This window comes from Ailuropoda melanoleuca, chromosome 14 (assembly GCF_002007445.2).
Source record: "Ailuropoda melanoleuca isolate Jingjing chromosome 14, ASM200744v2, whole genome shotgun sequence".
Classification (NCBI taxonomy): Eukaryota; Metazoa; Chordata; class Mammalia; order Carnivora; family Ursidae; genus Ailuropoda; species Ailuropoda melanoleuca.
In genome coordinates, this window is record NC_048231.1 from 57704615 (window position 1) to 57727633 (window position 23019).

The following is a 23019-nucleotide window of genomic DNA, read 5'->3' on the forward strand; positions in this document are numbered from 1 at the left end:
GGAAACGCTTTCTTCCGACTTCGTTCCACCACGGGTCCGCCAAAGCAAAGGGAGCCCCCGGGCGAGGAATCGCGCAGAGGAGAGGCTGAGCGAGAGAGCGACTGGGCAGGGGCGAGCGCGGGCCCGAGGGCGGGGCGGGCGCGGGAGGGCCCAGGGGGAGGGGCGCTGGAGGGAGCGGCGCCTCCCGCCCGGGGTGAGCGGCGCGCGCGGCAGCCCGGCGGCACAGAGCGCCGAGCGGGGAGCGCGGGCGGGCGGCGGAGGCGGCTAGAGAGCGCTAGAGCGCAGACGGCCGACGCGCGGCGCGGCTGCCATGGGCGCGCAGTGACCAGCTGTTCAGCGCGAACTTTCTCGGCGGCGCGGAGCTCCCTGGCTGGCGGTGCGTCTTCTCGGTCACCATGAAAGGTAGGGCGGCGGCGGGCTGCGCGGGGCTCCGGGCCGGTTGGGCGGGTTTCGGGGTGCGCGGGAGGGGGAGGAGGTGCAAGCCTGCGCGAACTTTCTCCGGGCGGAGGGCCAGAGGAGACGCGGCGCACGGTACGTGCGTGCACGCGTGGGGCGCTCCTCGGTCCCGGAGTTGGGCACCGCAGGAGACCTAGATGCTCGGGGTTTTGGAGCGTGCAAGTAATCCCCTCCCCACCTCTGCAAAGTAGTTTGGAGCCCTAAGTCGTTGTTTACGGATTCCAGTTCCCAACTTTTTAATTGAAAAAACATGCCGAGGAGAGTGGAGGCATCCTCATTCCCCCCCAGTCGGTTTTCCTCTCTGGGGCGCTCCACACTCCGTTCGAGGTCCTCCTCTCCCGGCTGGTGCCATTTCTCCATCCGAGAAGTCGACGTGCTGCCGGCCGGGACTCGGGGATGTTCTCGGTGCGTCCTCCCCACATCTGGCAATGATTAGCGGGCTCGGAAAAGTGCGTTTGGCATCTTTCTCCATCAGACCCACCGATTGGAAAATAACTGCTCTCCGTTCCGCGTCCCTTCCACGTGCCCGCCTGTGGAGTTGGTGTGCCCACGTGTGTTCAGAGGTGACACAAATCATCCTGTTGGTCGTCTCCGGGGCGGTGTCCTCTGCAGGCCGGTTTAGGGAAGTGTCAGATGTTATCGTACATTTAAACGGAATCACAAGGAGAAGGGCTTTGCGGGGCAGCCTTCTATTTATTAGAAACATGGAGATTGGTCAGCAGAATTTTGATTTACATGTGAGATAAATAATTACAACAGAGGCATCAAAGGGAGTCGTTTGGGGATGGGCTGGCGTGGTGTTTACACAAGACTCGAGTTTCTAGTCTTCTGCTAGGATAACACATTTCAGGGGCCGGGCGGGGCCTGAGTGAGGGGGCTGGGTGCGAAATGCCATCCGACCGCGGTGACCACATTTCCAGCCGCCAGAGACCATGCCATGCGATCGCTTTGACTTGCCAGGGCTGCTGTCCGAGCGAGGTGCCCCGGGGAGCCCCACACCCTTGGAAAGTAACTTTTGCCTCTAGGTTTCTCTGAAAGGAAGTCCTCGCTGAACTATCCCTGCGATAATGTCCTACCAATGAGCTGTCCTTCCAAGGTATTAGTTTTCTCATCAGGAGACTTTAGGAAGGGCAGGGACTGAATTCCAGATGAAAAGTGACCCTCCCCAGAAGAGAAACGAAAGATAGGATATACTTTTCTGGCTAGGGAAATTCGAAACGCATTCGTGTGTGTTCCTTCTTTTTCCACTCAGTTTCTCTTCTCTCATTTACATTTTAGGAAACACTTTCCTTGGCTAGCAGTGATTAAAGGATCCTCTCAGCAAGGAAAGAGTTCACAGGCTACACGTTTCTTTGGGGCTTTAACCAGAAGTTAACCTTCTCATTGCTGGTCACTGAGGCCAGTAGTTTTTGAACTGTTGGAAAAGATAAGCTAACTGCTCCCTACATCAGCTCCTGTGTGGGTTCCTGAGCCCTGAAAATCTTGTTATGGTTTTTGACTTGGTAAATGACCGTTATTGCAGTTTGGGTATTTTTCAGTGATATTAAAAAATCTGCCACGGAAGACATGCCTGAAAGTCCGAAATGTGTATTTGTGAGATTTACTCTGCATTCTGGACCAGCTTGCAGACCCCCTGGAGAAGGCTCATTGCTTACCCTCTGAGATCCAGGCACTGCCTAAAGGCCCCACATACCTTCTGTCCCAGTGGGGGAGGGGTAAGAAGGGACTGGTGAATCCCAGGGTAAACTACTTACTTTGAAGGCCTCTTTTATTTTTTTATTTTTTTTTTTTAAGATTTTATTTATTTGATAGAGATAGAGACAGCCAGCGAGAGAGGGAACACAAGCAGGGGGAGTGGGAGAGGAAGAAGCAGGCTCACAGCGGAGAAGTGATGTGGGGCTCGATCCTATAACGCTGGGATCACGCCCTGAGCCGAAGGCAGACGCTTAACCGCTGTGCCACCCACGAGCCCCTGAAGGCCTCTTTTAAAAGGAAATATTCTGTAAGAAATTTGTTTACCAACTATTGCCATATAATTTACATTCATTTATTTAGTGAAATGGGGAAGGAAGGGGGTAGTAATAATTGTATGTATCTACTAAGTGCCAATCACTGTGCTATACCCTCTACAAAGCACCCTATCAATTAATCCTCTCAACGACATGATGAGGTCGGTATTTTAACCCCTACATTATAGATGTGGAAGCTGAGTCTAGAACAAGCAGGAATTGGCAACCAGGAATGTGGTAGGCACTAAAGACAAGCTTTGCCAGTTTCCCTGTGTTGCTTGGAAAGAGGACACCAGGTATGATAACTTCTGGTGTAGACCAGAAGAAAAGTAAGTCTCAGACAGCTAAGTAGCCAAGTAACCCACAGTTGGTGCAGCAGCCAGGAAGGGGGTGGGTCCAAGAATTTGGACACAAGCCTGCTGAAGGCAAGCACAGACTGTATTTCTAGCCAAAGAGGAAAGCCACCTTTACCAAGTGGAGTTATTTTGGCGATTTGTCATTAGGTAACCAACCCAGAGTTTTCCTTGGGTTTGTGATTATGTTGCATAGTTATTAACTCATTATGCTTAAGAAAGCCAACTTTTCATTAGAATTTAATTTCCCTAAATGATAGAGGCCAGTGACAAGATCTTGCAAATGCTTAAAGTATTACCTTAAAACATTTTTTTAGACAAGTAGAAAATTAGTGGACATTTTAGAAGTTACAGAAGTTTTTTTTTTTTGCCAAAGCAAAAATTTAGCTTCTCTATGAGTCAGACACCTTTATAAGGTTTGACTTTTTAAAAATTATTATTTTTTAAATAATATTTTTTATTATTTTAGTCACCATACAGTACATCCCTAGTTTTTTATGTAAAGTTCCATGATTCATTACTTGCGTATAACACCCAGTGCACCATGCAATACGTGCCCTCCTTAATACTCAATTGACTTTCTCATTCTGATGTTTCAATCTGGGACACGGCCTGTGTATTAAACCTGGCTTTGGAGCGTAATTCTGCATCTGCCGTGAGCCACAGCGCCACCTATCTGTTGCATTCAGCAAACATTTGTCTCTCTCTTATTTCCTCAGTCTCTGGAATCACAAGTACCAAAATAATGACGTCATTATATATTTAACAGAAGAAAGTTACTTGCCTCGTTGCTGCAATACTTGCAGTCTTCCAAACTGATTAAAACACGAAGTTGGTTTTAATTTCATTTTCAATGAGCTGTACCGCACCATAAATCTCATGGTTTTGGATAAATATTCCCATTCTTTTTGAAGGAATCTGACTCCTCCAGAGTTAGGTGTGTCGTTATTAAATCACATTTCTAGTTCTGGAAGTTGGGAATATTGGTGAGTTTTAAAGCAGCAGCACTTGTTGCCTAAGAGATGGCAAAAAACCACCACCAGCACATGGGACCACAGAGGTCTAACCCACTGTTCCGGTTTAACACAGGGAGGAGGTTGGTGCCATCAAAACATAGTGTTCAGCTGCTTATTTTTGTGCACTTGTGTATAAACATTTCTGAAATACTGTTGTCAATAATACTTTAAAAACGCTTTGGTAAGCAGTCTACTGCCGGTTGTTTTTCTGGACTCATGGACTCCTTGCTTTACCACTGTCTCGAAGATTTCTTGTCCTTAACTGGGATACGTAAACAAGTGTGTAAGGGCTGAGTGTACTGATAGCACGATGTTTTCTGAAAGGAGCTGGAAACAAAATGAGGCCTTTTCCCCTTCACTGATTGGAATTGGGGCTGCCCTTCCTTTGGAAGTTAAATTTGCAATCTAATTATACTTTTGACTTTTCATTAGTTTGGGGATGCTTAACATTCTCAATCTGAGGTTTAATTATTGCTAAGTATACATCTTTCCCGTGGTCTCCTCTGCAATTTCCCAAGATTGTGCCCAGGACCACCCCCCCCCCCCCCCCCCGCCTTAACCATGCTGTTCATCCACTGATAATGGTGTGACTGGGAAAAACTGGCAGATGATAGCTTTCAAGCTATAACATAACCAGGTGCCTAATTTTCTGAATTAACACTTATTCTCATTAAAATGTATTTTAAACAGCTGATGCAGCTGCTGCCAAAGTAAGTTAAATGTTTTCAGGTGGGAAAATAAATATTTAAATTTTGTGATAGAAGAACATATTTCACCTGGGGTGAACACAGCATGTGAGTAATCTCTCAGGGGGCAAATCCAACACATGTCTCCCATGGTGGGAAGGAGGGGTGGGGTCCTGGGAGAGGAAGCCCAGAACAATAGCAGAGCACAGCCTTGCTGTTGGCCATGTGGGTCTGTGGTGCTTTGGAACTTCAGCTGGTGAATCAGCGTGGGAAGAATAGGGCAAATGGGGGGGGGGGCAACATTCTAGGTCTGCGAGGCAATCATCTGTGAAGAGAGTCTACCCCTACCGTGGGGTCAGCTCTACCAGGCTGATTCTCCATCTTCGCCATTCTGGAGACACAGGCTCACTCCCTTTCAGCTTCCAGAGTTCTGTGGCCTGGAGGCAGGGAACAGGGTCCTGTGTTGTAAGATAAACCATGGTTTATGCTCACAAACAACTTCTTAGGTGTGACTGATGGCCACTTAGTATGCCCACTTATTATTTTTCTCTCTAATAGCTAACATTTATTGAACACCTGCCAAGCCAAGTGTTCTTATTTTCTCCATTTGCAGATAGGAAAACTTAGGGTCAAAGAGGTATGGTTTACCTGTAAGGGAATCCAGCTAGTCAGTGGCAAAACTGGTATTCAGACTCAGACAGTCTGACTCCAGAATCCGCATGTTACACCTGTAGCTTAGACTCCCTCCTAGCCAAACCCTAATAGTCCACTCAATCAACACAACTTTGTTAAGTACCTACTGTGTGCTGCATTCCACTAGATACTAAGTGAGCAATGTAAAGAGGGCCCTGTCATCTGGACTCAGACCTGGAATAACCTGGCACCGAAGGTTCAGCCAGCCACCAGAGGATCCTCTCTAGACAGAAGGTCTTGCAAAGATAGATTCCAGGGTCATTGCAGTGTGGAGAGTTTAACTTTGGGAGGTTTTGCTTATGACTGATTGCATGAATGTGGATGGCCCACTGAAGCCAGCAACTCTGAAAACGGTCTCTATACTACAGTCTTCCTGACAGGTTTGCCATAAGACAATGGGACATTGTCAGAAGTGCCATTTTCAAGAATAGACTGTAACCACCAGTAGGTGATCAGTTAAAAAAAAAAAAAAAGTAAAACTATAGTAGTGGAGGCAGTAATAAACATTTTGAGCAAGGGATAGGGAAGGATAGACATTCTTCATAGAAAGTATTTCATTCTTTAGTGCTAACAACACAGTTTCTAACCACACCAACAAAGCTTGAGGGAGGTTAGCTTTCAATCAAGCAGTGATTTGATTTCCGTTTAAGTGAATGATCTTTGAAGAGCTCAAAACAATATAGTACCTTGAGAAGGTCTTGCTGATAGCTTACAGGACCTTTGTAATTATATGGCAGCGAAAGCCAATGTAAACAGAAATTAGTAGTCCCAAGTTAAGATGCTAGAGAGCTAACCCCTGAATTTATCATGCGTATTCAATCAATACTCTTTAGAATAGAAAGGAAATGTGTTTTTCCACCTGGGAGAAATTTATTGGACTTGGATATATTAAATATGACTCCTTTATGCTTCCTGAATGGTTTGGGATTACAACTCAGTATCACATGAGGTGATAAGTTACTAGCTGGAGAGACTGGACATTTGACATTCTGCCTCACTTGTCCTTGGCTTTTGTGGAAGTATTTGCATTTCTTTGGGCCTAAGTCACTTCCTTACCAAATAGAAATGTTAGGAAAGTAGCCGATATTTATATAACAACTTACTATTCATAGGCAAATAGTCCACCCTTGTAACTGAGAACACATACTGTAAAATGTAACATTTCATAAAATGTAATCATACACAGTGATCCCAGGCATTGAACCTGAGAATTTTAGTGTGGTGGCAAGAAGTGTGGGCTGTGAAAGCTGAGGGCTTGGTGGCCACATGCAAATTACCTAACCTTCCCTGGGGGGCCTGGTTTCCTTATCTGTCAAAGGGGGAATAGTAATGGCATCTAGCCAATGCCATTTTTGTTTGTTTGGAGGATAAAATAGGTTAGTATAGATCAGTTGTTTAGAATGGTGTCTAATAGGTAAGGAAAACTCAAGACATTTTAGTTATTGTAATACTGTGTAATTGTAACCTGCTGCTTCCTCCAGGAAGTAATATAATTGCCAGTTACGAACCATTTAAGTTAATCAAGTGATACAGTTTATACCATGAAGAATAGAGTTCAGTTTTGAAAGGAAAGTAATTTTCAAATTACGAATGTGTTAAAACTGACCTCAGGGGTAGGAGGGAGCTGGGCTCTCTATAGGAACAGTGTTCATGTTGGTCCACCCCCAGCTGCTCTCTCTTGCGTTCTTGTCATCATCGTAATGTCGGGAAAAACAAAAAAAAAAAAAAACAACAAAAACCCCCCCCAAAAACAGCCCTACTGAAATTTCAGGGACATGTTTATAGTGAGTTTGTAACTTTAGTGAAATCATACAATTTCCTCATGTACGAAAGTGATAGAAAGTTGATTTAGTATTTGTAAATACACTTGATTTGCCTACGAGCACTAATTTCGTGGAGCACCATTGTTTAGGTGCCTACTGATAATGACATAATATTTTTAAGATTTGTATCTCAAATCCAGTGTCCAGTTTTATCCAGTGCAAATATGACATCCAAGAATCAAAACATAAAACAAATGTGTCTCTAAGGAAGTATTAGGACAGAGGTATGTATACATATTTTTTTAAGAATGTATGAGATCATGTCTATTTCACTGCTAGTGTTGATTTCACGTTAAGCTGTAATATTTATATTTTATTTATTATTTATTTGGGCCACCAAATCCTAACTAGCTTTCACTTATTCTGTATTTAATATATTATTTAAATATATTCAAATATTCTTTATATGAAGTATATTCAAAAATATTCATTTAGTATATTATTTTTTAAAATAATTTTTATTTTGTTATATTAGTCACCATACAGTACATTCCCAGTTTTTGATGCAATGTTCCATGATTCAGTATTTGCGTATAACACCCAGTGCACCATGCAATATGTAAGGAGGGCTCATTTAGTATATTATTGAGACATATTCAAATACCTAGTACGTATGTAGCCTGTCCTCAAGGAGCTTGCAGTCTGATGGGCAGCATAAGGCTTCTGCATAAACAACTGTAATCTAAGGTAAAATGTGAAAAGTGCCCTATTTGAGGTTCAGATAAATGTTGCCAGAGGACATGGGAGGAGAGGGCAACCTGCCTGAAGTTGGGGATATTTTCCTTTGGAGGGACAATGCAACCTGATTCATTATCCTGAATTAGAGTTTATATTTCAGATTGCATTATTCTAATTGTAATTGAAGAGGCAAATGGTGCATCCGGACACCCCACAACCTTGAAGTATGACATCTCAGTGTGGGAGGTGAGAGAAAATTGAAGTTTTCTCAAACTTTGTCTCTTAAACTCAATGTTGGTCTATCATTTGTAATTAATTCTATTACTTGGCTGCATTGAGATAGAAGGAGCACAGAGTAGGTGATGGATACATACATGTGGACAGGATCCCTGAACCCGGCTTGGAAAAGAAGTCTGGGCTCAGCCCAGCCTCTGTCCACAGTCCTTCAGCCTGGCTCCTAAAAAAGTCTGAGCTTTTCTGTTCAATCTGGCATTCGTCAGAACCTATGTTGTGCCAGGGATTGAAGGCTACAAGTCCAGACTTCGGATCCTGTTGCTTCAGGTTGAACTCTTCACCCTGGCTCTTTGAAGCAGGGTGGACCTTGGACCTCTAGACCTTTTCTGGTCATCAGCATCTGTAGGACCTGAGCACTTTCATTTTTGTCTACCTGCCTTTTATCTTCTCACGTTCCCTTGTTTTGTTTGCTTTTTTTTTTTAATCAAAGTCAGAGATGTACATAGTTCAAAGAGTCAACTAATATTTATTATGAATGAAATTTATTATGAAAAATGGCAGTTTCCTGCCCAGCCCACCTTCGTTTCATCATTTTCCAGTCCCCAGAGGCAGCCTCTTCAGAACATTTTTAGCATTTTCTTTTGGCATTTGCTTTTCTTGTGGTTATCTACTGATGCCTAACAAACCATCCCCAAACCCTGCGGCTTAAAACAACAGTTGGTTATTTGTTCAAGATTCTGCAGTTCGGCCTGGCCTCTGCTTTCTGAGGTGTTGGCCAGGCTGGATGGCCTCACCCCCACGGCTGGGCATCAGCAGGGTGGCTAGAATGGCTTCCTTCCCTTCATCGTCTCCCATCCTCCAGAGATCTTATCTTCTCTGCTGGAGGGCCCCCAGTCCAGCACGGTAGTCGGACATCGCACATGGTAGCTGGCTGCCAGGAGGGTGAAAACAGAAGATGAAAGACATCCAAGGCCTGGTTTCTGAGGTCACCCACTGCCACTTCTGGCAAATTCCATCGGCCAAAGCAAGTCACAGGGCCCTCTCAGATTCAAGAGAGTGGAAATGGACTTGCACATGGAGGGATGGAAAGAATTATTGGTAGTCTTTTATGCAGACCATCTGCCACGATGCCTTTTCTTTAAGTGACCTGCTTATGTACTCCTCCTCCTCATTACTACCGTTATTTTGAGTTTAGGCATTATGTATGGACTTCCTTTATAGCAGATAAGCAGTTAGTTCTTTCACCGTTCATCTCCATCCAACACCCTCATGGACGCCTTCTGTTACCCTCCATCATCCCAATGTAGTTGCATCACAATCTTGATTAAAGCAATATTCAGTGTTCATATGACTATAATGGTATAAATGCTATTCATAGCCGACTCCTGTTTCTTGCATGACTTCTCTTCCTCTGGAGTTAATAATCGTCTTGTTATTTTATTTGCTTAGCTTCCTGCGTATGTATACACCATCACCCAGAGTCTCTTACACTTTCCTGGATTTCTACGCCTGTGTTCTCCTATAGTAGATATTCTTTCATTTCCATCATTTTGAAGAAATCTTCCGCAGAGCCATCTGACCTACTCAGGGTTAGGGTTCGATGAGGGTGTGTAGTGTGTGTGCACACGGATACACACACACACGTCTTTCTGGGTTTGTTCCTTATTTTAGTGGAACGCATTCTCTAATAATGCCTTGAAAAAAGTGTGCATGAGAGGTACATTTTTGGGGGATCTGTAGGTCTGAAGAGATCTTTGTGTTACCTATTTATTCATTTGAGAGATTTCTGTGTAGGAAATAATTTAGCCTTAGAATTTTGAAGGCATTTATCTATTTTCTTTTAGTTTTGCGGTTGAGAAGTGAGGTCATTTTTTTTTTCCTTTTAAGTAATCTTTTTTTTTTTCCTTTTGTTTTTTTCTTTTCCCCTATCTGGAAGCTTTTAGGATTTTCTGTTTGTCCTCAGTGTTCTGAAATTTTATAGTGATGTGCCTTGGAACAGATCTCTTTCCCTTTTGCTGGGAAGTAATGGGCCCTTTCTCTCTGGAGACTCCTGTCCTTCAGTACTGAAAAATGTTGTTCAGTTCGTCCTCTGATGGTTCTCTACCTCTGTTCTTTTACCCAAAACACCTGTTATTTGAGTATTGGACCCACTGAATTAATTCTCTAAAATTTTTTTTTGCCTTTGCTCTTTTCTATTTACTTGCTTTTTTCTCCCTACTTTTGGACTATGTCAGCTCTGTTTCCCAACTCTGCTATTAAGTTTTTATTTTTGTGATCATACTTTTAATTTCCGAGAGCTTTTTCTTTTTCTCTATGGTTCTTTCTACATTATAGCATTCTGTTCTAGTTTTGTGGATTCATTATCTTCTCTTACCTCTCTAAGGATATTAATGGTTGAATTTTTTTTTTTTTTGAAATTTTTATCAGGTCACATAATATGTATTTCCTCCAAATTTCTTTATCTGGTTTCTTTATTTTCATCTTTGTCTTTTCATGTTAGAGGCTGTGTCAGATGTCTGGTGTCTTCTTGTCTGTAAGAGCAGGATATTATAAAGGTTAATTAGAACCTGTCTGTTCGGTGGGATTTGTGAACTGTGACTATCACTCTAAGCTGAACTGGCTGGGCTGTTCCACTGGGGACCTTCCAGAATCAGAATCATTCTTTTATTTTATCTTCCTGGTCAGATTGCCCAGGAAGAGCCTTCCAGTCTTTGGCCTAAAGGGTATAGGCTGGCTGACTGAGTAGGAGAGGAGGACTGCACGTCTGGACACTCAGTGTATAAACTTTCACCTTTTCCCTGGATTCTACTGTGGTCCCCTCATCTCAGCTGTTCCTGGTATCCTCTAGACAAGAGACCTTTTGTTTTTAACTTCACTGAATAATAAACCTTAGACCTTCTGCTGTAGTCAGGGAGGGCCAGTTACCTAGCTTGGTGGGGGGACTTGGGAGGTCGAGCTGCCTTTTTTTTTTTTCCCCCACATACCACACAAACTATTTAAAGTGTGTAAGTCAGTGGGGTTTTTGGTTTGGTTTGGTATAGTCGGAGGTTTTAAAACCATGATTACAATAAATTTTAGAACGTTTTTGTCACCCCAAAAAGAAATCCCATACCCATTAGCACTCACTCCCCATTTTCACCCTAAAACCTCCAGCCCTAGGCAGCCTTTGACCTGCTTTCCACCTCCGTGAATTTGTCTCATGTAGACATTTCATTTCATATAAATGGAGTCTGTCTTGACTGGCCTCTTTCACTTAGCATGATGTTTCCAAGGTCATCCATGTTGTTGTGTGTGTCAATGCTTTCTTTTTATAGCTGAGTCACACTCCATTGTATGGCTCTATGCTAATTTATCCATTCATCGTTTTGTGAACATTCAGGTTGTTTCCACTTTTCTCTGTTATGACTAATACCACTACAGACATTTACGTGCAAGTTTTTGTGTGGACACGTATTGTCATTTCTCTTGGGTGTATCCTAGAGTGGAATGGCCGCATCATATGGGGTCTTTGTGCTTCACCTTTTGAAGAACTGTCAGACCGTTTCCGAAGTGGCCGCACCATTTTGCATTGCCACCACTAGCATATGAGGGTTCTGATTTCTGCACATCCTCGCCAGCATCTGTTATCTTTTTGGTTATAGTCAACTGCTTCTGTAATATAGGTTCATCCCGTCCTCCTATTTTAGCCCTACCTTGATTCTCCTTCACGACTGACCTGTGCTCTGTGCCTCAAATTCCTTAGCCTTTTCAGGATTCTTTGGTGGAAAGCATTGCATCTTAGCTTTTCTAGTGCTTGCACAGGGTTCGGTTTCTTGGGTCTGTGGGGTCAGTGACCGTCATGGTGTGGAACTCAGAGGCCCCCCAGATCTGCGTCTTAGTCTTGGTCTGTCTACTTATAAGCTGTGAGACCTGGGGTCGGGGTAGGTACCTGTCCTGAGCCTTAGTTTTCTCATCTGTAAAGCAGAAGCATAATGAAGGGAAAGTACCTGACATATGGAAGGTATTAACTACATATTAGTTCTCTTATTTTCCCCACACATGGTGGATATTCAAAAAGAAAAAGATTAAGTCTTTCCTTCAGGAATTCATCAGCTGGTAGTAGAGATAGACACAGGTATAACTCTAATCTACTTAATTTCCGACAACTATTAGGTATCTACAAGTGCCGTAAATGTACTCGCTGCTGAGTGTACAACACGGCAAGTTTCCTGTTTTCAAATGGCGTTCTATCTGGCAGCATGAAAACCAGGAACTGGAATATGGGGCAGACGGAGGAAGGTGCTGTCAGATGGACACGAAGGGAGTATAGGGAAGGAGAGGTAAATTCTAACCATAGGGCATCACATACTTGGTCCTCAAGTTGATTGGAGCATCTCCACGTGAACTCACTGAGATTGTCACATCCACAGGCCTTCAGTACCATAAAGACAGTCTGGGATGCACTTAGCTTGGGTCTTGGAGTGAGGAAAAGGTTTTGAGAACATAATACAACACTGCATGTCACATCAGGCTTATTTGTCCTCCTCAAGCCCTCAAGGTCAACTGTTGAAAACATAGAGTAAAACAAAGTTAAAGAAGTTTTTGTCTCTTTCCGTTAGCACTTCTCAGATCTCTAATAGTTCAGAAACCACTATGACTTGCCAAGAAAGGGATATAGTATGCCGTGTTTCCCAAATTCTCTTCTTCCCTCCAAAAGAAAAAAATTAAGAAGACTCATTTAACATACTTCTCTGTGAGACCTTCCCTTATCATCCGAGTGCGATGTGATCTGCGGTACTTTACTTGTACCCCTCAGAGCTCATGATTTTCTAGTTGTCGAGTTGGATGAGACAAAACTTTGTATTCGTTTAGTACGCATTATAAGAGTTCCTGATCCTTTCGGCATGAGGCTTAAGACAAGAACCAGGAGATCCTCGAGACTTATTAGAGGTCACCTGGAAGGCCTTTGTTTTCTTGAACCCCTAATGGGTTTGAGTATGTTAATTTGGAGACAGAGCTGAATTGATTTAATAACAAAAATATGAGACATTTAAAGTTCCCAGGGAAAATTCAGGAAGGAGACAGGAGTCAGTCAGACTAAATGCTGCATGGGAAAAAGATCAGAGAGGAAAAAGAAAACAAACAAACAAACTAATGGTAGGCCTGCTGAAAAGAAGCTTTGGGGGAGAACAGAAATGTCTAACGGGAAATTTTAAGCTGTTTACTATCAGGGGTGCAGCTTAAATCATTCTTTTGTTTCCACTGTGAGATCCTCAGTGATGCCTCCTTGGTTCACAATGTCCATGTGTGAGGAGATCCTTCTGCAGGTATGGTGTGGCGGGGGAGGGGCTGGAGCTGGCAGGGAAGGCTGACATCTCGGTGGCACCATTACCTGTGTTCCTGTCTCATCAGCTCCACTAGGATATAAGCATGTGTTTATTGAATGAATGAATAAATAAATGCATGGATTTCTAAGCAGAAGCCCCAGATAAGCATTTCTCATTAGCTGAGACTAGACCAAGCTTCTCAGCCGTTAATATGATGAGATTACTTAGTAAAGCTGGCCCAGAGGAGCTTAATGTGTATTTGTGGAAATAACCAGTCACGGAGTGACTGAGAAAGGTGCTATTCTCTGGGTTGTAAACATGTTCTTCCATGTAGGAACGCCAAACTAAAACACCAATCTTTGACATAAGACTGCTTTAATTATGAAGACCTGGCCTTCTGGATTCCAACCAAGATCTCTTCCCTGTTCTCTGAATAAGGAAACAATGATAAAATACAGAGATATCATACTTCTTTATCTGCTGGAAGTAATTGCTCTCTCACTAGTGTTTTCATAGCACTTTATAACACGCTAGTGCGCCAAGGTCCACTGCATTGTATTAGAGATGTCATACCTCTTGGGTTTTTCCATGACATTTCAAGGTTCAGATAGATCCAGGTCCTGCATCCCATTTGGGGTCTGAAAAAGATGATCACAGAGATTTATTTTACCCCCTTGAAAGCCTGTCAGCTTCTTGAGGGAAGGGACCACGTCTCACTCATTTCTGAAGCCCCACTGCCTGGCAGTGTCTGGTCCATAGTGTGTGCCAGATAAATGCTTTTGAACTGAGTCACATGCAGAAGAGAGCTGAGCACTGGTGCGGTCATGGTGGCCAGCTCAAGGATAATTGATTTGGGCTCCCTGGAAAGGCCTAGTCTTGACACCTTTACGTGTCATCCAAAGTTGCACGAGAAATCACCAGACCCACACCTGGCAGAACTGTAAAATAGGTTCTTTATCAATGTGATAAAAAATCACGTTGCCTTTGTCTTGGGGGAGGGGGGTGGATTCAGACCTTTTGGTGGAAAGCTTTGCTGAGCTATTTTTTTGTTGTTTCCAAAATGGCCCACATTTAGGAATTTCCAGAATAAGGCTGTCTTTTGAAATGTATTTACTGGGAAACCATCTGTTGGTCCCAGTTATCCAATGGAATGGGAGTGGGGAAGGATTTGGTTGTCACTGTAGAAGTCATGCTGGGCCCTTGAGATGCCCCATTTAGGGGAAGACATGACCCCGGAGCCTGGCATCTGAGCGGGAGAGGTTTAGGCTCAGTTATGTGAAGATAATAGAACCCTTTGGACAGCTGGTTAGCCAGTCATCATTCAACAAAATTTATTTTGCCCCTGCTTTGTGGCAGCACCATTCTAGGCACAGGGGATTCATTCATGAAACAAAACAGAAAACGTGTCTGCTCACAGAATGCACGGTCACACCACACACACACACACACACACACACACACGAATAAGGATGGCAGCAGAGAGTAATATGAAAATAGGGTGGTGTGACAGGGATTGCCAGGTTGTGGTCCAGAAAGACATCTCAGTGATGTCACACTTCGGCTGAGACCTGAATTAGAAGGAGTCTGCTCAAGAATGGGAGGAAGAGCATTGCAGCCAGAGGGAACAGCCAGTGCGGGGACCCTGTGGTCTTTCCCAGCAAGTGTGGCATGTTCCAGGAATGGAAGGACACGTGTGGGCGGGGGAGGGTGGAGCAGGTGGAGACCGTACAGCTGGGCCTCGCCAGGGTTAACACGGTGTCTTGTCTTCTCCTGCAGACGACTTTGCAGAGGAGGAGGAGGTGCAGTCCTTCGGTTACAAGAGGTTTGGTGAGTTCTGGCAAAGCTCTCTTCCTTCTGCACGCTTGACCTGAGATGCGGTAACAGGCCGTTGCTGGACCTTTGACGTACACGGATATGTGTGGTTCTGAGGCCCAGTGTTGGTTGGAAATTGGGTTTCTGTGTAACAGGTGGATGATTTCTCATAACACTGAGGGTAAAGAAACAGGAGCTGTGCCCAGGCACGGGAAGCAATGGGACGCTCATGGGGTTCACGGAATACAAACCAGATGGCTTAATAGACAAAACAATGGGAAAGGTAAATCTGTGACAGGACAGGAGGAAACATACACAAGATTTCTTTAGTTTGATATTTAGAAAACATCTTTGCCCTCTTTTCTCAAGTCTCACGTCTATAACTTAGAGGATAAGTGAGAGGAAGACTTTCTCCAGGAACCCAGCTAGACACAGGTACCCTGTGGTAGGTTGGATAGTGGCCCCCAGAGAGATCCATGTCCTAATCCCTGGAACTTGCCTGTTACCTTATATGGCAAAAGGTGCTTTGCAGATATGATTAAACGGAAGATCTTGAGATGGGGAGATTATCCGGGGCTATCTGGGTGGGCTCTAAGCTCGATCAGAGTGTCCTCGTAAGAGGGAGGGAGAGGGATATTAAATGACTGAGAGGAGAAGGTGGTGGGCTGGTTGAAGCGGACTGGAGTGATGTGCTCTGAAGGTGGAGGAAGGGGCCACGAGCCAAGGAGTACAGGTGGTCACTAGACGCTGAAAAAGGCAAGGAAATGGATTTTCTGGTCAGAGCCTCCGGAGGGAGCACAGCCCTGCCAGCATCTTGATTTCAGCCAACTGGAGTTGATTTCAGACTTCTGGCTGCTCAAACTGTGAGAGGAGAGAGTTGAGTTGTTAAGCCCCCACGTGTGTGGAGATCCATTACGGCAGCCGTAGGGAATGGAAACACGGTCCTCTGTGCCCGAGGCCGCTGCACCCGACCATGCTTCTCATTCTCTGCAGTGTGGTTTTGCAGTCCTGGCGAACACTGCAGCGTTCCAAAGCCTGTTCAAGGGGACTGGGGTTTTTCCGGCCAGCTTGTTTCTGTGCCTTGGCAAGAGGAAACGAAGAAGGATGGAAGAGAGAAGAATGAGTGAGTGAGTGTGTGTGTGTGTGAGAGAGAATGTAAAAGAGAATCAATCTACTTCCTATTGCTTAAAAAAACAAAAAACAAAACAAAAAAAACCTCCTGGCTGGACTTTGATTAAAGTTAACAGTCCCCAGCTGCTCTGGCTCCCTCATCGCTTTAACATTCTTCCGTCTGGATATACACTTCTACATTTCTTTCTGTGAAAAAGGAGGGCTCCACAGTGGGAGTGTGGTGGCATCAGGCTGACAGCGCCTCTGGTCGTGTGCTGGCCGAGGTGCTCAGTACTTCACCCCCTCCCCCCCCACACCACTGTTCTTCACCTGCACGTTCCATATTTCGGGATTGGTGTCCCGTGCTGTTCTGCTGGGCCAGGGTGGGCTCACTGGTGGTAGCAAGCATGAAGACGACCCCGGGAATTATAAAGGAAAGGGAAACAGAACAGACAAAAATGGAAAGGTAGAAACAGAGGAAAATCAAACTTGTCAAAAGAAGGCAAGATCAACGTTGGCATGCCTATCTGTTTTGGAAATCAGTAGGTTTCAAATATTTATTTGGACATTAGTAGACATATGAAGAACTGTGAGGAAAGGTTTCTTTAAGAAGAGTGACCTTGAGAGAACTTTTATTTAAAATTTCATGACCATGTAACTAGCTGCGTGGGTGGGGATTTGATGAAAATACACACAAATAATAAGTTGCTGAAAGATTTAATTTGTGGTGGTTGAATTATGTGTGGAAATCACAAACCGATGACTTAGAGGACACATGATAACACCTTACCGGTACTGGAGAGCATGCGCGGAGAGGCAGGGCCAGAGTGAGAGCAGGTGGTATAAGTAGACAGTGGGATGAAATTAATGTGGGACATCTTGGAAAAGGCTATGAGAAAGGTGTCCCGGTATTGAGCGTTCTTGGATTCAGCTTTTAGGCAAAGTGATGGATATCTGCCATAGGGGTGGAGTAGAATTTTAGAGATGGAAGAGCCTTTGAGATGATTTAAAGCAGACTTTAATTTCATAGGTAAGGACGGTGAGGCCCAGGTCGATTAAGTCCTTGCTCAACCAAGTTAGGTGGGGCTGTGGGTGGATGCTGGGCCTTCTACCCCTCAGGCAAGTATAGTCTTGGGGAAAGGGTCCCACAATGGGTTGAGGTGATTTTTCAACTTCTGTGTCCTAGAAGGGTCGCTGCAGTTCTAGAACCCTAAAGTGGGCTGCTGGCCTCACCGTGGAGCCTCATCATTTTTGTAAGCCCTAGGACTCTGGATCTGGTTTTATTGAAGGTAAATGAGTTTTCAGTTCCTAAGAAGTAGCCGAAGCTGGTCACTGAATGCAGCAGAACCCAAGAAGCCATTGCTTCAGGTATGGTTAAACTTTAACCATTACAGGAGGATGAAGTTGGTGTAAGGTAGTGTGGGTGAGAGGCATCCAGAGACAGGACAGCCCTGTAGGAGCTGCCCCTACTTACACTTGTGACTTGAAGCCAGTCGCTTAAACTCCATGAGCCTTAGATGCTGTGTCTGCCCAGTGGGCAGAGCAACACCTGCCAAGGGAGGTAAGTCACCTCACAGGCCTGTGGTAAGACTAAGAGACCAGGCGGTCAAGTGCTTTGAAAGTACATCGCTATAGAAGCAAAGGTGCTATTATCCCACTCCTGGGATGAGGGCTGTTATCACTCTCTGGACATTTTGGTACAGCCACTGTCAAATACCAAAGCGTGATAGGTCTGAAACGTCATTCCTGAAGAGATGTAAAGGTATGATTTACTTTTCAACGTGGTAATATTGTTGGCTTTTATTTTTACGAAAGTAGACTTGGTAACATACAGGGTTTAGTTGTTTTCTAAAACAGACATACCTAAAATTAGATTTTACATAACTGAATTTAGTCCACAGGTAGACCAGGGGTTCATTATTCACAGGGCAAAGGGGCCGCTCACTGTTCCAGCAAATTGTTACCTGGTGGCTTGTTTCCAAAGGTATTTATAGATCTTGCTACATGAAGTCAAGACTGTTTACATAAAATATTGCGTTTTTTCGAATTTGATACAAAAAAACAATAAAGACAAAAATGGGTGATCTTCTCCAGGAATCTTGCGTGGCATGGTATTATTTTAGGACAGCCATCCCTTGTTTATTTGGGGATTCATTATTGCATTTCGGTCTCAAGCAGGTCTTCTGTTTTTCTTCAGTCTATTTATATGTCATGCTTGTTAGCCCCTTTCCCAGAATTCCAGACAGGTGTCTGGGGGAGAGACAAACTTAAATCTGATGGGTTTGCCACTTCTTTGCTTCTCTGACAGAAGCTTCAGTGAGGGGAAGCTTTGAAAGGTTAATGAAGGAAGCATATTCAAGCTTTAATCAGGCTCTCGGGGCCAGCGTTTCGTGGTCTCTGTAGGCGGAGCTAATTAATTTGGATGTAACTATAGTTACAATTTGGCAGAGTTCATTCTCTGGAACACCAGGCACCTATACGTTAATTTGTACTTTCTATAGATAGAAATCAATATATACAGTGATATTTTTCTACATATTTCTCAGTTACTGTTTTGTTTTGTTTTTTTCAAAACTATCACATATGGCTCTAGTATCCTTTATTATTATAGTTAGCAGAAAAGGAAGGAGAATTCGTTCATTATAATATGGGGTAAATATAAACTTATAAATTTTGGAATTTGTGGTAAGTTGATCCAAGAATGTCTTCTGAAACCTTCTGATTAGTCTTATGATTAACATGAATGCATTCAAGTTTTGTTTTCTTAAATTTTTCTTCATTAAAATGATAGCGAGAGGAAGCAATGAAGAATGTCATTTCCGTTCCAAGGGATAAGTGCATCAGAATTCCATAGGTGAAGGGGAGAAGTGTGGGAAGAAGGGTGAGTTCCAGAACACGTGTAGAAATGATCATAGCAAATCCAGCTCACATTTGTGTATCACATTTATCTTTCCAAAGGACAAATGTATTTTTCCTTCACAACAGCTCCATGAGGACAGCAGGCCAGGTGTTATCTTTCCTGTTTCTTGGCTACTTTTTATCTCTCCTGAAGGCTGGGGGCAGTGGTTAGGCGTGTGGGCACTAGAACCAGGTGTATGGGTTTGGATCTGAGTCCCCAAACTCCCCAATTGTGTGATGTCAGATGCATTGTGAAGTCTGCTTCCTCACTTGTAAAGTTTGGGTCATAATAGGCCAGCTCTATGAAGTTGTTGTGGAATTAAATGGGATACTGGTTTCATTAGCACAGTGCCTTGCACACTGTGAGCATCCCATAAGTGTTGACCATTATTCTAATATTGGGTTCCTTCTTGGGCCTTCTGGTCCTGCTGTGTGAATATAGAGCCTAGGATTTAGTAGGCTCCTGGAACCTTCTGATTTCCAGCAGCCTCATGAATTCTTGCTCTATCCTGCCTCTTGCTTTACTGCTAAAAACTATGAGAGGTGAGAAGACCTGGGGACAGCAGCTCTGTGCCCCAGTACCCTGGTGGGTGGTGTGGGTGTCTAATGGTGAACTAATGGGTGTCTAATGTCTTGGGCCCTCCCTCTAGAGCCTGCTTTGTCTCCTTTCTGTGCCGGGGCAGAAGAGCACCTAGACCAACTTTGTTTCTTTGGTCGCATTGGGTTGTCTTGAGTTATATTTGGAATCTGATCTGGTATAATAATCGGATGTCCGAAGCTGGAATGGTGGAGGAGCAAGAGATCTGTGGCTCCGCCTGTGAAAATCATGGGTAGATTTAGGGGTTGCAAGTGACCAACTGGGAGCAGCTGGAAACGTCCGTTGTTTGTATTTGACAAAACTGACAAAATTGCTTCCTTGGGGCTCAGCTACGGGGAGCATTAATAGTGATGAGAGAAAAAGATCTGAAAAATTGCAAACTGGAAAACAGTAACAAAAAGTTAAAGGAAGCATTCTCTGCAGAGTAGAACTCAAGTCTTTTATAAAAACTAAGTGGGAAAATTTGGAGAGAACTACTGAAAAATGATTTGGTTACAGTCCCAAAAGGGGTATCAGATGCCTTTTCCTAAGTGTGTTCACCAGAGTGTGCCCTTGAATGGTTTTGTTCACCTGCAACTTCACAGGCCTCCTTATACCAATAGTTTCAAACACACTGTGCTTTTTCTTTCCCCATTCTTCCCTTGAATGATCGTTTCAGATTAGTGAGAATATCTGAACAGTGCTGGACACGTGGAAGCAGCCTGCGAAATCTGTATGGCATGGAGGCCAGCCCTGCTCCAAAACGGCCCCCACCCTACTCCTTACCTGCACCATCCTCCAAACCTGTCCTCCAAAGATAGAGACGCAAAACCTCAGTGCCTCCTGTTAAATCACTGAGCAGTTTCTAGGCAAGAGTTTTAGAGGAACTAAGTGTCTAAAAGTGTGAAAGACCACGCAAACTTCTGAAAAAGCAAGACACGTATATGCTCAAACAGCCAGAAAGCAGAGTTCTGTCCGAGATACATGGTGAGTTTCTGCTTTCAGTGCAGAGGATTGAAAGAGTTTACCAAGAGGATGCCAGACTATCTTTGGGGAGCTGCTTAAGATAAACACTTGGATGCCTCAACGTCTCGTTGTTTGGGCTTAGGGACCAGGCTGCCTGTCTCTCCTCTTCCAGGACTCTTCTAGAAGCCTGGCTTCATGTTTGGCTTTGGAGACGGCCCCACTTTGAAGTCATCCGCCTCCAACAGCAAAGGAGGGATCCCCACATCCATCTCACCAGGGCCTTTCGAGACTGACGCCAGCAGATCTCACCCCTTTCCCTGATAAGAATGCCAGGAATTTCCATTATTTCCTGTGGGGAACGATTAAATAAGCTCAGCGTGGGGCTGGCCTTTAGACAGCACCTTTTCCAAGCATCTCTGAATGGAAATGGTATAGGGTCAGGCAAAGAACTGACCGTGGGCAGAGAGACAAGTTAGGGCAGGAAACAAGAGTCTGGGTATCCCTATGGGGTTCCTTGGAAATGTTCAAGCCATTTGCGTCACTTACTGGCAGGGTTTTCTTTAGGTGGCTCTGTACATCCTAATGACATTGATATTTCCGATTGTAGAAGAACTTGGTGTCAAATGGCTTGTGGAGCAGTAGACACAAGGTGATTCTCAGTCAGAATTACCTCGAAGTGGGGGGAGTGCCTGGGTGGCTCAGTCGGTTAAGCGTCTGCCTTCAGCTCATGTCATCATGCCTTCAGCTCAGGTCATGATCCCATCGACCTGGGATCGAGCCCCACATTGGGCTCTCTGCTCAGTGGGGAGTCTGCTTCTCCCTCTGCGGCTCCCCCTGCTTGTGCTTGCTCGTGCGCTCTCTCTCAGGTAAATAATAAGAATCACCTTGAAGGGGATTTCTAGAGCTCCCATGGCCCCTCTACGCTCTGCTTCCAGTCAAGCAGGTGGGGTTCCTGAGACCTGAGAAAGGGAGTTTGGTGGCCGTCACTTTCTTTTAAATAATCTAAGCAGATTTCCTAATTTTTATCATTAGAGATAATATTCACGAGTCTCTTGCCAACAGTGTTTGTCCAGGTTTTCACTTCTGCTCCCATCAGGAACTCAGTGGTTAGGCCAGGTCTTCCCTGCCTAGTCTTTCTTGCTCATCAGTAAAAAAAAAAAAAAAAAAAATTGTTCCACATGGTGTTCCCATGTGATTCTGATTTTTTAAAAAAAACCATTTTCACATAACAGAAACCAGTAAGAATCGTTTCTCAGATATCCACTATGAGCGAGGCTGTTTTCCACTCATTAGTTCATTTAATTCTCTCAGAAGTGCTTCGAGGTGGGAATTACCTGCAGTTTGCAAGTGATGCCTGCAGCCCATGAGGCGGAGTGGTGTGGCCGACATTTGAGTTCAAGCTGACTTCATTCCCCACTGATCTTTCCACTCCATCCAGGGCTGAGAAGTACACAGAGACGTCCATTCTCAGTGCATCTCAAGATTTTGGTGGGAAAACAAACGATCATAGGTGTCTGCGGATTCAGTCAGTAGCTGTTTATACCCGGACTTATGTTTCATAATTCCTAGTGTGTGCAGATTGAATACTTGAGCCAGTATTTTTCAACCATTTTAAGTAGAATTCCTTCTCACCCATTCCTGGTTTGTCTTCACTTCTGAATCCTGGTAAGAGTGTGGGGAGGGAGAATAATTTGTTTTTCCTACAATTGGGTTGAAGCTGAATGTGGTTTGTTTTTATTTTTAGAAAAACCAAGGGAAAAAAATCTACTCAGCCATTTTTCTGTTCAGACAGCATGAAGGCGTTAGGCTCTTTCCAGTGCTTGGTTGTTACGGGCAGGGTGGGAAAGAGTGAATCCTTTTGGTAGCAACTGCAAGTAACTTAAAACAGACGAACTCTGAAACTTTCCTTGAAAGGCCTGAGTTGTTCATTTGGAGGCCCCCTGGGAAAGGGAACGATGTCTGAGAGTCATGCGTTTTGAGGGAAGACACGGCCCTCAGCACTGTTGTGAACTAGAGCAGCTCTTTTCCTCCCTCGCAGTCCCTGCTGGTGCCCTTGCCCTTCAGGATGCCGGCTGGTCTCTAGACTCTGACAGTCTGGTTCACGTGCTGGCTTTGCGCCTTACCAGCAAATCATCCAAACTCTCTAAGCATCACCTTGCTCATCTGTGAAATGGGAACAGCAAGAAAACCTTCCTTGCAGGACATATGAATTATAAAATTTATAAGTAATATATAAGAGGGGCCAGGTATATAGCAGGTCTGCACTGAACTGTGGCTGCCAATAAACTGTTGATAACTCTCTCCCTTCCCTTCTCTTACCTTCCCTTCCCTCTCTCCTTCCCCCTTCCCTCTCCCTTTCTCTCTCTCCTTCCCTCTCCCCTTCCCCCTTCCCTTCCCCCTTT

The 23019-nt window shown here is 44.4% G+C and overlaps 1 protein-coding gene across 1 annotated transcript in view; it reads left to right on the forward strand.

Annotated features, from left to right (window-relative positions):
- Nucleotides 1-204: 204 nt before the first annotated feature.
- The window catches only part of COLEC12 (collectin subfamily member 12), a 184251-nt gene continuing 161436 nt past the window's right edge, over nucleotides 205-23019 (forward strand). The window contains exons 1-2 of the mRNA XM_011229153.3: nucleotides 205-402; nucleotides 15031-15081. Of these exons, the coding sequence (XP_011227455.2) occupies nucleotides 396-402; nucleotides 15031-15081 (58 nt within the window). The 5' untranslated portion in view covers nucleotides 205-395. The remainder of the gene's footprint in view (nucleotides 403-15030; nucleotides 15082-23019) is intronic.